Raw genomic sequence first — 14,198 nt, 5'->3', positions numbered from 1 at the left:
CACTTTGTGGCAAGTCCTCTGACTCTCGTAAATTTTAAAGCCACAAACCGTTTCTTTTGCCCCCCAGTATCACAAAGCCAAGCATTGTCAATTAGCCAGTCTATGGCAAAGGAGTACTGCATTAAATAATACAAGTATTTTTTTCTGCTCCTCTTACCAAATCTACAGGCTAACTAAGCATCGCCTCATTAACTATTGTAATTTTCACCTTTCAGAGTTTGGTTCCTTGCTTGATAGATTTCAAGATGCACACATGTAGTAATGGGTGAACATTTGTCTAAATTAACCTGTAAAGATGTTCCATTTTATTCCTTTTATTTGACATACTGTTTTTTTCTAGAGGACCAAGTCGCTGAAATTGTCACTGAAGTGCCACCAGATGACCCCCAGCCTCCTGATGAAAATGATGATCAGATTATAGAGCTGGTGTTAGGGAAGATGCCGCACAGCATAAACTCAGGAACAAGGTAAATGCAAAGGAACTAATTTATTTTCAATTACAAACATTACACTTTTCTTCTTGTGCCTACATTCTTGCTCTGTATTTTATTTGTAAGTTTTTCCTTTGTCACTTTCTTCCCCTATCATATTTCAGATCAGTTTGAACCCTTGTGGCCTGATTTAGAGTTAGGAGGATGAGTACTCTGTCACGAACATGACAGATATCTGATCAGTGCTGGACTGGGAACAAAAAGCAGCCCTGGCAATTTTGTCAGACTTGCCCTCACACTGCATGCAATGAGCTCCCGTGACCACTACAAAGTGGGATCGGGGGATTCTCCCCCCCCCCCCCCCCACCCCCCAAGAAATTTTTAAATAAAATTGGAAAGATGGTGTTTTTCCAACACGTTTTAGGTCTCCCCTACTAGACGGTGCACGCTGTCTGTTGTGAGACCCATTGTCTGCATAAAGTTGGCTTAGTGCCCTCCCGTTGCTTACCATTGGTTGCCTTTATTGATATCCTTATTTCCTTACTACTTACTTGTTAGCTTGTGTGGACTGTTCTTGCTCTCCTTGAGTTTCTCTCTCCTGAAGCATTGGTGCATTGCTTGTATCCTTCCACTGCTAACTTTTCAGGATTTTTTTTTTTTTTTTTTTTAAATGAAGTTCTCCTTCCAGCTAGCTCTCTCATGTACCTCTCCCTCTCCACCATGCTCATATTGCTCTTTCTCTGCCTGTATGTTTCTCCCTGCCACACATTGCTTTCTCACCCATGTGCTTCTTCCACCCCCAACCCAGTTCTACATTACTCTTGCCCATTTGCTTTCCCCATCCCTGCTCCAAGTTGCTTTCTCTCCATTTGCTTTGCTCCCCCCAACCTGTTCCTTGTGTTGCTTCCACCTACTCACCATGTTGCTTCCATCCTACTCCCCTGTTGCTTCCATCCTACTCCCCTGTTGCTTGCCACCCTGCCCTCTGTTGGTCCTTTTCCCCCGCTGCTTTCCTCAACCCACTCATGTTCCTTTTTTTGTTTTGTTTACCAATCCAACTCGGATGGGTAAAGGAAGAGGAAAGTGCTTGCATTATTTTTGCAGGCGCGCGCATGCCTGTGGCTCATGCCTACAAAATGCCGTGTATGTCTGCATCATAGGGTGTTTTTTCTCTACCATGCTGCACAGCATCGGGAACGCTCGGGCAGAGTGATGTGCTAGTGTGCCCTGACACTGTTTTGGTTGCGGCGTACCAGAGTCCCGCGCACCCTCAGATGTCTAATGACATGTTCACTGTTCTTACACAGTACAATGAGTTAGTGTTGAGGATGATCTCCCAGACCTTTAAAGGTGATTTTATGGCATTGGTACCTGTCCTCGTTGTTTTTTGTTTTATTTTAATGCTTTCCATTCTGTTTACTGGTAAAGAGTCTTACACGTAATAGTTTACTTCACATACGTTATATATGTAAAATGATTTCCTTTCTTGTATAGACCTTACGCATGAGCTGTAAAAGCAGCCTATCTCGACTGCTCCTTTCTAAAACGCTGATGCTATTGCTGAGGTACCTTAAAGGATGCATTTTGGGCTATGTATTGCCATCAGTACTTTTTTGGTCTTCATAAGCTCTAGCCTTGAAAATATAGTATTAAATCACAAATAGATTTGCATGTCATTATTCTGTAATCTTTGATCTTTTTGTGATGTTAGTCATCTTGTACTCTACTCATAAATCCACCTTAGAGAAAGTATCCTAGCTTGAGCGTGTATTTTTTGTACTTCACAAAATGAAAACGAAGCTGTAGGTTAATGGATACTTTTTAGGGCTGTGCTTTTCAATGTTTTTGGCCTCTGTCTTTTGCAGGTATGGTTTCAGTCAAAGTTCCAGCTCCCTTAAAAGAAGTATGCTGCTATCTGGGAGGCATGGGATCCGAAGGCGACTAATGGGCCAGCATGGCGACCACAAACGAATGTACATGTGCAACCTCTGCAGCAAAGTCTTTCAAAACAGCAGCAACCTCAGCAGGCACATCCGCTCTCACGGTATGTTGATGGAGATTATAAGAACTAAACACCAGAGCACACTGAATGATTGACAAATGAAGTCCAATTCGTATATTCAACCAAGGCTGGTCATAATGTAGATTTATGCCACAGATGATAAAGTAACAAAGTCCACAGCAATACGGCAGCTGCATTGCTGTGGACTTTGTTACTTTACCATCTGCAATGAATGTTTGCTCTATGGTTTGCGTTTTCTCTGGGCTGTGTAACTGATTTCATTACTACCTTTGAGGAATATTTGATTATTAAAATGCCACTGCCTTAAGCTGTGTGCGCCTCCTTTAGGAAATGCAACCAGGAAATAGAAGCCAACATAAATATGTTTTTAAAAAAACAGTTTTTAATTATTTCTTCGTGGTTTTGCTAAATGTATGGACTACACCTTCTGCATTTCTGTGCTTTCTTGGATATTTACTAGTTATAACTACAACGGTCATGAATTTCACAGTTCAAATGCCAATCACGTCCTCACTCATTGCTGTGAAGTTATTTCAATAGTCAATTAATCATAATTAACTACAGTTAGATATCGGTCACTGTGTGGCACTATTTAAAATGACTGTCCGCCATGCTCTGTCATGTTTGCTTCAAAGACATTATTGCAGTCATGCAACCGTTTAAATTCTTAGTAAACAAGAAAGCAGACACGTAATGTATAATTTGTTTTGATGAGTTGGAAAATATCCTCCTGTAGTTCTTCAAATGTTAAGTGTTGTTATTGCTGATTCAAATGCATCCCGTAGTCCTTCTGTTGTATTGCCCACACTTGTTTATGAAACATGCAATCACTACCACCTTGGTTCATCATTTTGATTCTGTAACTATCATGCTACAAGATAATAAATGGGTCCAGAATTGCATAATTGTTATGCTTTTACTAAGTATGCTCTGCACTTTATCATATAATTTGGCCATCAGCTGTCATTAATTTATCAGGAACAGATGAAGGAACACTGAAATGTTTAATCCTTTTATTAATTTTTCTTATGTAGTTCTGTGATGGATCGATGTCACGTGGCTGTTAGTTTTCTCTATTTCAGACTCATTTAGCATTGCCCAGCTGTACAATAGACTGGGTAATCATTTAGAATTTGGTGGTGTGGGAGCTCTAGTTTCTATTCAGCAGAGCTTCAGAACCCGGAATTCACTCTTCCCCTTGCCATTTAAGACTTTGGACTCGGAGTGAGGGAGACTGCCCATTGGCTGCCAGTGGAGCTCCATGATCAGTCATTGCCTGCGACCCAGTTACCACGTGGTAACAACAGGTGATGCGTTTGGGAGACATAACTTCTGTAAGGCCCAGTCATGGACAGGCCCAGGCAAGGAAAATAAAGAAGCCCCTCTTGCAATTCCACCGCATGTAACAAGACAAAACTCCTCTGCGTATCAGGGCTGTTGAAATTTTTATATCTTGCCTATCAGACAGCTTGTAGCTTGTCCGTAAGTGACCGCCTGTTGTGGACCATACCAAAAGCGTACAGTTGGCTTTGATTCCACTCATTACTTATCATTGCTTGGCTTTCTTGTCTCCCTCATTTGCTTGATTCTTAATTTGATAACTTGCCTTTTTTTTCTTGTTTGTCCCTACCTGGAGCATGGCCTCTTTACCATCCTTTTGATTGGCTGACTTGTATTGTTCCACTGCTCCCATTCAGGGAGTGTATTTCTTTCAGCATGAGTGCATGTGCTTTCTAGCTCCTGTGTTCTGCTCCACCAGACACACCACACCCTACTGCTCCTTGTGTTTCTCCCTCCTCTATCTTCCATGTTTTCTTTATTTTTTTATTTTATATTTTTTGGCCTCTCTCAGGCCCAGCATCACATGCCTCCTTGGCTCCCTCACCGCCTCTCAATTCCTGCTGCTTCGCCTGTGCCCACTCCTCTGTTGGTCCCCGAACCCCTCATGTTCCTTAACATTAGTTTTCATTTATTATTTTTTTGGAGGATCTGGCAACTACAATTTGCTGCCTCGCAGCTCTGCCGTTTAGAAGGTGCTTGCCCACAATTAAAGTTAATATTTTTATTTCTGAAATATAATCCACGATCTGAAATCGAATAAATAAAAAAAACTTTAGACACCTGCGGCATTCCATAGGCCAACTGGCGCGTGGTGTCTCGTGCATGCAGATCACCACTCGTGTGCCTAGGGAATGACAGAGCTGTTAGCTGCAGCCATGTAATCTTCCATGTTTTTTTCCAAAATGCATAGGTAAAGCTAATAGATCTAAAAGGCAAAACCTATTGGCTTTGCCACTGCTTGCTATGTGCTAGAAACAGACGTCTAGTTAAGGTAGTTTATTTGTTAGATGAGATGCCTGGTGTAGTAGGATGGGTACACCTCTAGCGCTTGAGGTAAATCCTACTTGGTACACCTGGGAGAAGCTGTATCGTCCCAAGAACTCACTTTTAGTACAATTAGGTTTCCGAAAGCAGTATCCAGTGGGAATAGAGCTTTTTGGGGTATTGCAGCACAGCATCTCTTCTAATCTTATTTAGTCCATTGACATTCCAAGAAACGATTTTAAAATCAGTCCTCATTGGGGCATGGAATTGTATTGTGAGCTTATAAAGCGCCTGGCTACCCGAAGGCTTACCGGGCGCTAGGTGAGAATGAGTGTGCTTAACAAACCCAAGAGCTATCTGGCAGTAGATTAGTGAGGGTTAGAGCCAGGTTTTAGGGAGGTCTCACTAGTTTAGAACAAGGTTGTGCTTTGTAGTGGGGCAATCCATTCGTAAGTCTTCCCTCTCTTCCACCCATTCCGATGCCCCTTTAGGTGACTCAAAACAGTATGTTTTCCCCTGAAATATGACTTTCAGTATGGCTGGATGTAGTAGTGAGTACTGTAGTTTAATGGCCCTTATCTTTTGCTTTGCATCCAGAAAATGCCGGTGTTGTGCCATGACGGTGTAGTCTGGAAATAGTAGGATTTTGGTGGTGTTATAGAAAACCTCTTTCTTCTCCCAGGTCTCTCACAGAATAGAGCCTCTGTCTGTAGTTGAGAAGGTGTATTAACATAGGGTGAGGAGGGGCACCAGGCAGAGTTCTGGGCGCCAAGGCACAGGTGCGCTCCAGTACGAAGCAGGGGGAGAGGGCTTTTGGGGGCATCAAGGATCTTAACTGTTTAGCTCCCTTTTTTTGAAGGATTACCCTTGCCCTTTATCCGTTAAGAGATGGCCAGAGTTCATTAACCTGAAGCTGCAGAAATGCTGTATTTCCTTATGGAAATATTACCCTGTACTGATACATGAAACACAATGGCCTTTAACTTCAGCCTACTCTCTGACTCTTCTTGTGACTCGTATTATGTGTACTCTGCCCCGTCTGCATCACCAAGCAAGCAGGACCATTTATTGAAAAAAATGAAAGCACTCCTATCAAGTTTCCTTCTCATTGCTAACACATTTGATCTCATGGAAGAGCACACTGCTTTAACAGCTCCCGGGAGGATACTATGTTCAAACTCTAATGTGTTACTTAAACATTGCTCTTAAATATAGGAGAAGTAGCTAAAACCTTGAGGAAAATGGTTAAATGCACACATTTTTATGCTTCAAACTTTCCGCAGACATGAACAAATTGCTGAGTTTCACAACGATTGGCCATATCTCAGTTACTATTGAATATGTACTTAGCTCTTGTCACAAATATCCTGGCCCCTTCAAGGTTGGCAGTAGTTTGGTCTAACAAAAACTATTGGCTGCTCCTTACCTTCTTTGTAAAGTGACAGAAATGATCGGGCTTGGCAACATATTGCCAGCTGTCTGAGGTGTACCACTACAATTTCAGATGCGCACTTTCGACCTATGATTATTTCTGATCCTAGAAGAGATATTTACCACAAATTCGGATCGCACACAAATGGGCAGTATAAGTAACTGGATTATTAATTGGGGTGGGTGACTACACACCTCAAGGAATAGTTGCAAATCTGGTTAGGATGAATGCTTAAAGTCACTAAATAAACCTGAGCTTAACCCCCAGGTAGCTACGGCAGACTAAACAGGCTTAACTTAAAGCAATCTGCAAAGTATTTATGCAGTACCAAAACAGTAACAAAGTCAAAATGCAAAACAATAAAAATATCCTACCAAATTAGAAAATTAGAGTAAAAATTTAGTAAACAAAATGGCACTAAAATAACAAAAATCCAATAAGGGGAACAGGAGAGCTGCAGTTTTAAGCAGCCATAGCGACAAGAATCATAAAATGTCAGTGATTGCAATTTGATGCTCACTGCGGAACCAACCAGGTTCGCTCATTTCAAGGACCTTCCTAGGCGCGATGATGAGTTTTTTTTCCTTTCCACACCAGATAGCGCTGATCCTGATTGTGCTACCCCTCCGTCGCTTTTTGATTGGTCTTTTTTATTATTATTTTTTTGGGGGGATTTTATCTCCTGTTGTGAGGAGGTCACCCAAGAAAGTGGTTGCAAGGCGTGTGAGGACTGCCAAGCCATGCACCCAAAGGCTCTGAGGGAACAATCCCTCAAGCTCCTAACGACCCGATGTCAGTGGACTCCGCAGCACTCGAGGTCCCGTTCATGTGGGAGGTCCTGGGACTGTTCAAAGAGCCCTTCCTAACGTTCTTCATCACTCTCAGTCATTGGGGAAGTCAGGGAAGTGCCACACGCACAAGAAGTCAAAGAAGTACAATCAATCAGCGATTTCTCTGCTTCCATCAGTCGTCCGACGAGATGAGGGAGCGAAGGCACTCCAGGCCCTGCAAGTTGGAAGGGCCTGACCCTGGGTCTGCTCCATACTTCCCTGACCTTTCCCGTAGCCAGAGCAACCAAGGCTGAAGGCCATGCACCTCTTCTTTGGGCAGCCTGGCCTCTCTGGAATGTCTTTCAACACCAGGGACGTGGGAGGGGCCCTGCTGGGACCATGCTTGCAGGATCACCCTCTTTGATCACCTTGACCGCACAAGAGTTCCAGGTGGATAATTAACTCTTCGTGGACTATGTGGGAGCAGAAAACAGGGCAAGCTGTACAGAAGAGAGCCATCTAACAATGGATTGTCTTGTGGATTAAGATTTGCTATGCATTGGCCAAAAGACAGACCCCTGAGGGCTTGCAGGCACACTCTACCTGAGCCAAGGCTGCAATCACTGCGTTGGGGATGCAGTGTTCCTTTCCTGGACATCTGTCAGGCAGAGACGTGGGCATCACTGCACATGTTCACAAAACCTTACCACCAGGACATTCAGGTCCATTGTGACAGGCACTTTGCATGTTAGGTTCTGAAGGACATTTTGGGTTTAATAGAGTTTGCAGACCCACTTACAGGGAGATATAGATTTGGTATCTATTCAAAGGTAAGGAATCTGTGGAAAGAAGTCTTTGCTAGATAAACCAGTTACGTACCTTTGGTAATGACTTATCCGTTAAACTCTATCTAATTGCAGCTTCCTTACCAACTCTCCAATCCTCCCTGTTCTGTGAACCAGTTCAGGTGTAAGGACACCATTAGTCTTTTCCACACTAGTAATCAGTTCTCATCCTGGCTCTGTGCTCCTGGTGTGGAAAGTCATGAAAGTAGCTGATGTCAGTATGCTGAGGTGGCACCTATATACCACGCATGGTGCCAAATGTCTCCACCTAATGGCTTGCAGGGGTACTGCTCGAAAAATCTTCCAGATCCATTATGACGCCTGGGAATATTCAAAGGTAAGGGCTGTGCAGCTAGATAGAGTCCCTTTCAGATACGGCAATACCGAAGGTAAGTAACTAGTTCTTCAGTGCTATATTTACCATGCTACTTGTGTCACACACTCACTTGGTTCCAACTACTGAGACAATACTGGGCCTCCAGTACCAGCTGGGACAGCTTAATGAAATAAGTTAAAATTTTCTGGTTCCAAAAACTGCCCCCAGAGAAGAAAGGGGGATGGAATAAAACAAGAAAATATGATCTTGTGTCACTGAGAAAACTGCTCAGCTGTCATGTGCACTGCCTAATAGGATTGGTACTCCCTCGACCTCATTATCCTCTGTGCAGGTGTGATACACTAGAAACAACAAGAGGCAATGTTACCCATAGGTTGCCAGATCAAAATGGTGTATCGTTTGTTTACTCTATTTATAAACTTGCAGACTGTCTTATAAGTGCTGTATTTGTAAATGCTTACTTGTTATAGTTTGTTTCTTCAATAAGCTCGATAGCGCTGTCAAGAACTTTTGTATTTGCAGATGCTTACTTGTTATAGTTTGTTTCTTCAATGAGCTCGATGGACCTGTCTAGGACTTTGGTATTGGTAAATGTTTATTCGTTATTGTTCGTTTCTCAATAAGCTCGATAGAGCTGTCAAGTACTTTGGAGCCTGTAAATGCTTATTCGCTACTGTACTTTCCTGCCAAAAACTCTGTAGAATTGCCAACCCTCCCGATAGCTGCAATACTTGTTCTCCTCGGGCTATACCTATAGTGGTTAACTGTTATCTGTAAAATTGCATTCACCATTTCATTTTCCACAAAAGACGTTTACCTCGAAAGCGCGCTCTCTCCACACAGCTGATTTTTGTCAAACCTCAATTGAAGTGCGAAGCTTCCAAGCGGCGCGCACGTATCCTAGCAACTAAACTGAATGCAACACTAGTAACGCAACTTAACTTTCTGGACTCACGTTGGCCATCTTGGATTTCTCTCTTTGACTCTTTCCTTGTATTAAACTTAATACTGCTTGGCAAACCTTCTTCCAGCTAGGATTTCACTGTCTCCACTGTGGGTACCTTTTTGCCTGCATTTTTATTGCTTTTCTTAGACGTTTCACTGATTCAGCATGGCAAGTTTGTGTTGTCATGACACAATACTAGATACAACTTGTCAGTAAACTCAGTGGCAAACTTTCAGTTATGGTACAATAGAGTTCAGACCACTGCAACGAAAGAGTCCAGACTACTGGGCCTCTTGGGACTGAATTCTCAATGTCTAAAAACATGCTCACGCAATTGAAGGAATCAGTCTTTGGATTATTTGCTAACCTATGGATTAGTGCATTCTAACCTGAGGGGAACTTACTTAGCCATGATAGTACTTGAACTGGTATCCGAAAACATCCAGACACTCGTTGGAACAAGCTCAAGAAGAGGCTTAATCGAGCTCATGAAGGAGGACCCTGGAAGTGTCGCAGACTCTTGAATCACGGGATCATCAGGAAGGCTTGGAAGTCTTGAGCTCTGAAAGTTCTGGGTGACTCAGGAGGTGAGTGTAGGGAAATTGCTTGCACAAGACAGGAACGAGGCCAAGCCCCAATGCAGGTTTGGAGGGGGTATTTATACAGGAAGAAATGTATTCCATGAAGGTACTTTGTACCACATGGAAGCATGGAATATTCCATTGGACCTGGGAAAGATCACATGTTACATACAACGGATATGAGGCCTTGCAGGTGCAAAAAGTAATTGACAACAACAAACAAGTACAATGGAACCCCAAGTGCATGATGTTATAATTCAGTGGTTCACAATGGAAATTTAACTGTCCTAAATGGAGATGTGATATCTGCAGCTGCACAATGGACCAAACTTGCATAGCAACAGAACAGGAGAGCCAATGGTTCAGGTTTCCTGGTAGGGAAATTATGGAGTGCTCAAGACTGGAAGGCACTGCAGGGGAAGGATGACTGGGAGTATTCAAGGCAGGGAGGCGCCACAAGGGAAGAGCGACATGAGCCTGGCGAGTAAAACCCATTGCACGTAGGGCATAAGAGTCTTGACAATGTGAGGCATTTGGTGGTTGACTCTGTTCTAGAGATCCGAGAGGGGGCCCTGGGAAAGAGCCTGATCGAATTAGAATAAAGTTACATGCCAATACAGCTATTACCCCAAAAGGCCTCTACATAGAAGAGGACATTTACATCCTTTGATGATAATCAAGACACTCTGCCCCCACCCATAAAAATGTATGTTGGCGCTGGGTGTGGGCTCCCTGGGGCCTTCCTCCCAGTAAATAAGATCAGCCCAGGGGTGGGCTGCCTGGGGCCTCTAATGGCTTGGGGAGGGGGCCACGTGTGCCCCACCTTCCAACCCCACTGCCCATCTCCCCCACGCCCCATCTCCCCACAATAAAAAAAATGAAAAATTCTCCCCAGGCCTCTGGAGGCTCAGGAAGGGGATGGGGGCACACAGCCCCACTCTCCTTTATATAGGGTCCCCGGGGCATATAAAAATGCGTCCCAAGTGCCATTTTTCTTCTGAGTCTTGCAACATTTTTTGCTTTCTTTTTTTTTTTCCCCTGGAAGGGTCCATGTGTGTGTGTGTGTCTGCGTGCGTGTGTGTGTCTGTGTGTGTGTGTCTGTGTGTGTGTGTGTGTCTGTCAGGACAATGGACTAAGTCCCCGAGTCCTGTAATTGCTACCAGGAGCATTTTTCTCATATTGCTGGCAGCCAGTCAGATCTCTCACTCTCACAGGAGTCTGACTCCCACTGGAGCGACATGGCCCAAGGGAAATAAAGCTCCCTTGGACAGTCCGAATGCTCTGTTTTTAAATTGGCACTCCTGCAAGTGTCTCGGAAACTCTTGTGAGTCCAACTACCAAACTCGCTCCAAGATTTCAAATCGGAAAACCTACTTAATCGTTGGTATTGTTTTGATCGCGTTTTCCATCTAGCATCGAACCAGTAGTACCGTCGGAATCTTCTTTTTGCTGTTCAGAGCGCGTGCGCCCGACTCTGGTCTGTTCGGGCCTACCGCGTGGAAGCCTGATGGACTCCATTTCGATTTTGCCCTCAGTGCCACGCAAAGTTCCCATATACAGACCAACATCTGGTTTGTAATTTGTGCCTTTCTCCGGACCATCGAGAAGAAGATTGCAAAAACTGTCGATCATTTAGATGGAAGAAAACCTTAAGAGATCGCAGGTCCCGAAAACTATAAATGGCGTCAAAGCATTGAACATCTCAACGTCATGGAGGAAGAGCAGGCGCAGACGGCAGTCTCCATCCGAGACACTGACTTCGAGCAAGAATCGGAAGATGATAGACCCAGCACATGAGTACGTCTGCTCCTACGCCCATATATAAAAAACAGCAATTAAAGGCCTTGGGTACACTACTGCTGGAAGGCCATGTTTCAGCCTGAAAAAAGACTGTCGGTGACCGACCTTCAGGATACGCGCCGAAAAAGGCCACTCCTCTGTCCACTTCGGAGTCGAGCAAACTTCCACCTCAGACTCCAGTAAGCATCCTCACTCTTTGGAGTCGTAAATTCGACGTCCTGCTTCGGAGCCGAAACAGACGACTTCTTTTTCGGGACTGAAAAAGATTCAGACTTCGAAACCAAAATAATCCTCGTACCCAGAGGAACAAGGACTTTCGAGAAAACTTAAGCAAATCTCGAAGCCCATGCAAGAACATCACAAACCTTCTGAAGAAGAGACTGATATTGAGCCAATATTGGAGGTTATGGATCAAAGACAATCAAGAATCCATATACATAAGGAGACTGGCAGAATTCTAACAGCCTCTCCTTTAAAGACTAAAAGAAAGCTGGCCTTTCAAGAGGAACTAGACTGTTCAAACACCAGCAAAGGTTCAGAAACTGAAGGAAAAACCACCACCTCTCCCTGTCTCTCCTCCTCACTCTCCACAGCTTTCTTTTTCACTTCCTCAAAATAGTCCACCACCATTGCCTTCTCCAACACACCCACTATACTTGCATGGAGATACAGTAGACCCTTGATCTGTATGATCCTGATCCCATTCCAGACAATGATCCTGATCTATACCCATCCAAGCCTTCTCCACAAGAAGACACTACTGCCTACACTCAAGTAGTTTCTAGAGCAGCTGCTTACCATGGGGTGCTTATGCACTCTGAACCCCTAGAAGAAGATTTTTTTATTCAACACTTTGGGAGACACTGGTATCTAGAATGAGTGGAAGACAATATTGATTGGAATGGTCAAACATGCGGAGCACATTTTTAATGAGCCTGTCAAAGCTAGAGTGATTACCCCTAGAATTGACAAAAAATACAAGCCTGCCCTACAGATCCAGACTACATCACACATCAGGCCCCTCCCGATTCAGTAGTAGTCAGTGAGGCTAGAAAAAGAGCTAACAGCCAGTCATCAGGAGACGCTCCTCCTCCTGATAAAGAAAGTTGAAAGTTTGATGCTGCTGACAAGAGAGTAGCCACACAGGCAGCCATCCAATGGCGAATTCGCAACACTTCTTGCCAGGATGAGATGAGAACTCCTACAGCACCTCCCAAAAGAGCATCAAAAAATGGCACAACCGGTTGTGGAAGAGGGACATGCTATAAGTAATAATCAAATAAGAACTGCCCTCGATGCTGCTGGTACAGCTGCAAGGAGTGTTAATACTGCCATTACAATTAGAAGGCATGCATGGCTACGCTCCTCTGGTTTTAAACCAGAAATTCAACAGGCAGTACTTAACATGCCTTTTGATTAAAAAAAAAACATTTATTTGGGCCTGAAGTGGACACCACTATAGAAAAACTGAGAAAAGACTCAGATGCTGCAAAGGCAATGGGGGCACTATATACCACACCATATAGAGGCTCCTTTCGCAGGCCACAGTTTAGAGGAGGATTTAAGCCACAATCCTCTGAAGCTTCCACCTCCCAGGCAAAGCGGGGACAACAAACACTATATCAAAGAGGGGGATTTAGAGGATCCTACAGAGGACAATATTTTAGAAACCGAGGCAAGTTCCAAGCCTCAAAGCAAGCCAATACTCCATCCAAGCAGTGACTTCCTTCCTACCCCTCCACCCCACACATCTCCTGTGGGGGGAAGACTACAGCAATTCCACTCTCTTTGGCAAAATATCACCACAGACAATTAGGTACTATCTATTATCCACAATGGCTATTGCCTAGAATTGATCCCCACCCCTCCAAACATTCCACTGCGTTACCACAAATTGTCCCCAGAAAACAATGTTCTGTTACAACAAGAGGTACAATCTCTGCCATTAAAACAAACAAAAGAATTAGTCCCACATTCTCACCAAGGAACAGGAGTATACTCACTATATTTTCTCATTCCCAAAAAAGACGGCACCCTCCGGCCCATCTTGGACCTCAGACCTCTCAATCTATACATCCTGTCAGAACATTTTCACCTGGTAACTCTGCAGGATGTCATTCCACTACTTCAAAAACAAGATTACATGACTGCTTTGGACCTCAAACATGCGTATTTCCATATACCCATCCTACCAGCTCACAGAAAATAACTAAGGTTCGTCAAAGCAGGAAAACATTACCAGTTCAAGGTTTTGCCATTCAGCATAACAGCTCCAAGGGTGTTCACAAAATGTCTAGCAGTAGTAGCAGCCTACTTAAGAAGACAACACATTCACGTCTTTCCATATCTAGATGATTGGCTAAAAAAATCAAGCAATTGTACACACTCAGTATGTGATACAAACCGTGCATACACTAGGGTTCACGGTCAATTACCAAAAATCACACTTTCAACCAGCACAAGTACAACCTTACCTAGGTGCTATTTCAAATACTCAAAAAGCCCTAGCATATCCAAATACACAAAGGATACAAGCTTTCCAAAATCTCATTCCACACATACAGCCAAATCAACAATATACTGTAAGATTTATCATGAAAATTCTAGGGATGATGAAATCTTGCATAGCCATAGTTCCACAGGCAAGACTAAACATGAGGCCCTTACAAAATTCCCTCTCACAACAGTGGTCTTAGGCGCACGGTCAT

General features: G+C 43.7%; 1 protein-coding gene across 3 annotated transcripts in view; it reads left to right on the top strand.

The window, feature by feature from the left end:
• PRDM15 (PR/SET domain 15) overlaps positions 1 to 14,198 on the top strand; it is a 345,544-nt gene that overhangs the window by 100,375 nt on the left and 230,971 nt on the right. For all 3 annotated transcript variants that reach the window (XM_069202594.1, XM_069202595.1, XM_069202596.1), the window contains 2 exons: positions 341 to 467; positions 2,297 to 2,475. In XM_069202594.1, coding sequence (XP_069058695.1) covers positions 341 to 467; positions 2,297 to 2,475 — 306 coding nt within the window. The remainder of the gene's footprint in view (positions 1 to 340; positions 468 to 2,296; positions 2,476 to 14,198) is intronic.

Source organism: Pleurodeles waltl, chromosome 8 (assembly GCF_031143425.1).
Source record: "Pleurodeles waltl isolate 20211129_DDA chromosome 8, aPleWal1.hap1.20221129, whole genome shotgun sequence".
NCBI lineage: Eukaryota > Metazoa > Chordata > Amphibia > Caudata > Salamandridae > Pleurodeles > Pleurodeles waltl.
The sequence above is the reverse complement of the archived record's forward strand: the minus strand, read 5'-3'. Positions and strand labels throughout refer to the sequence as shown.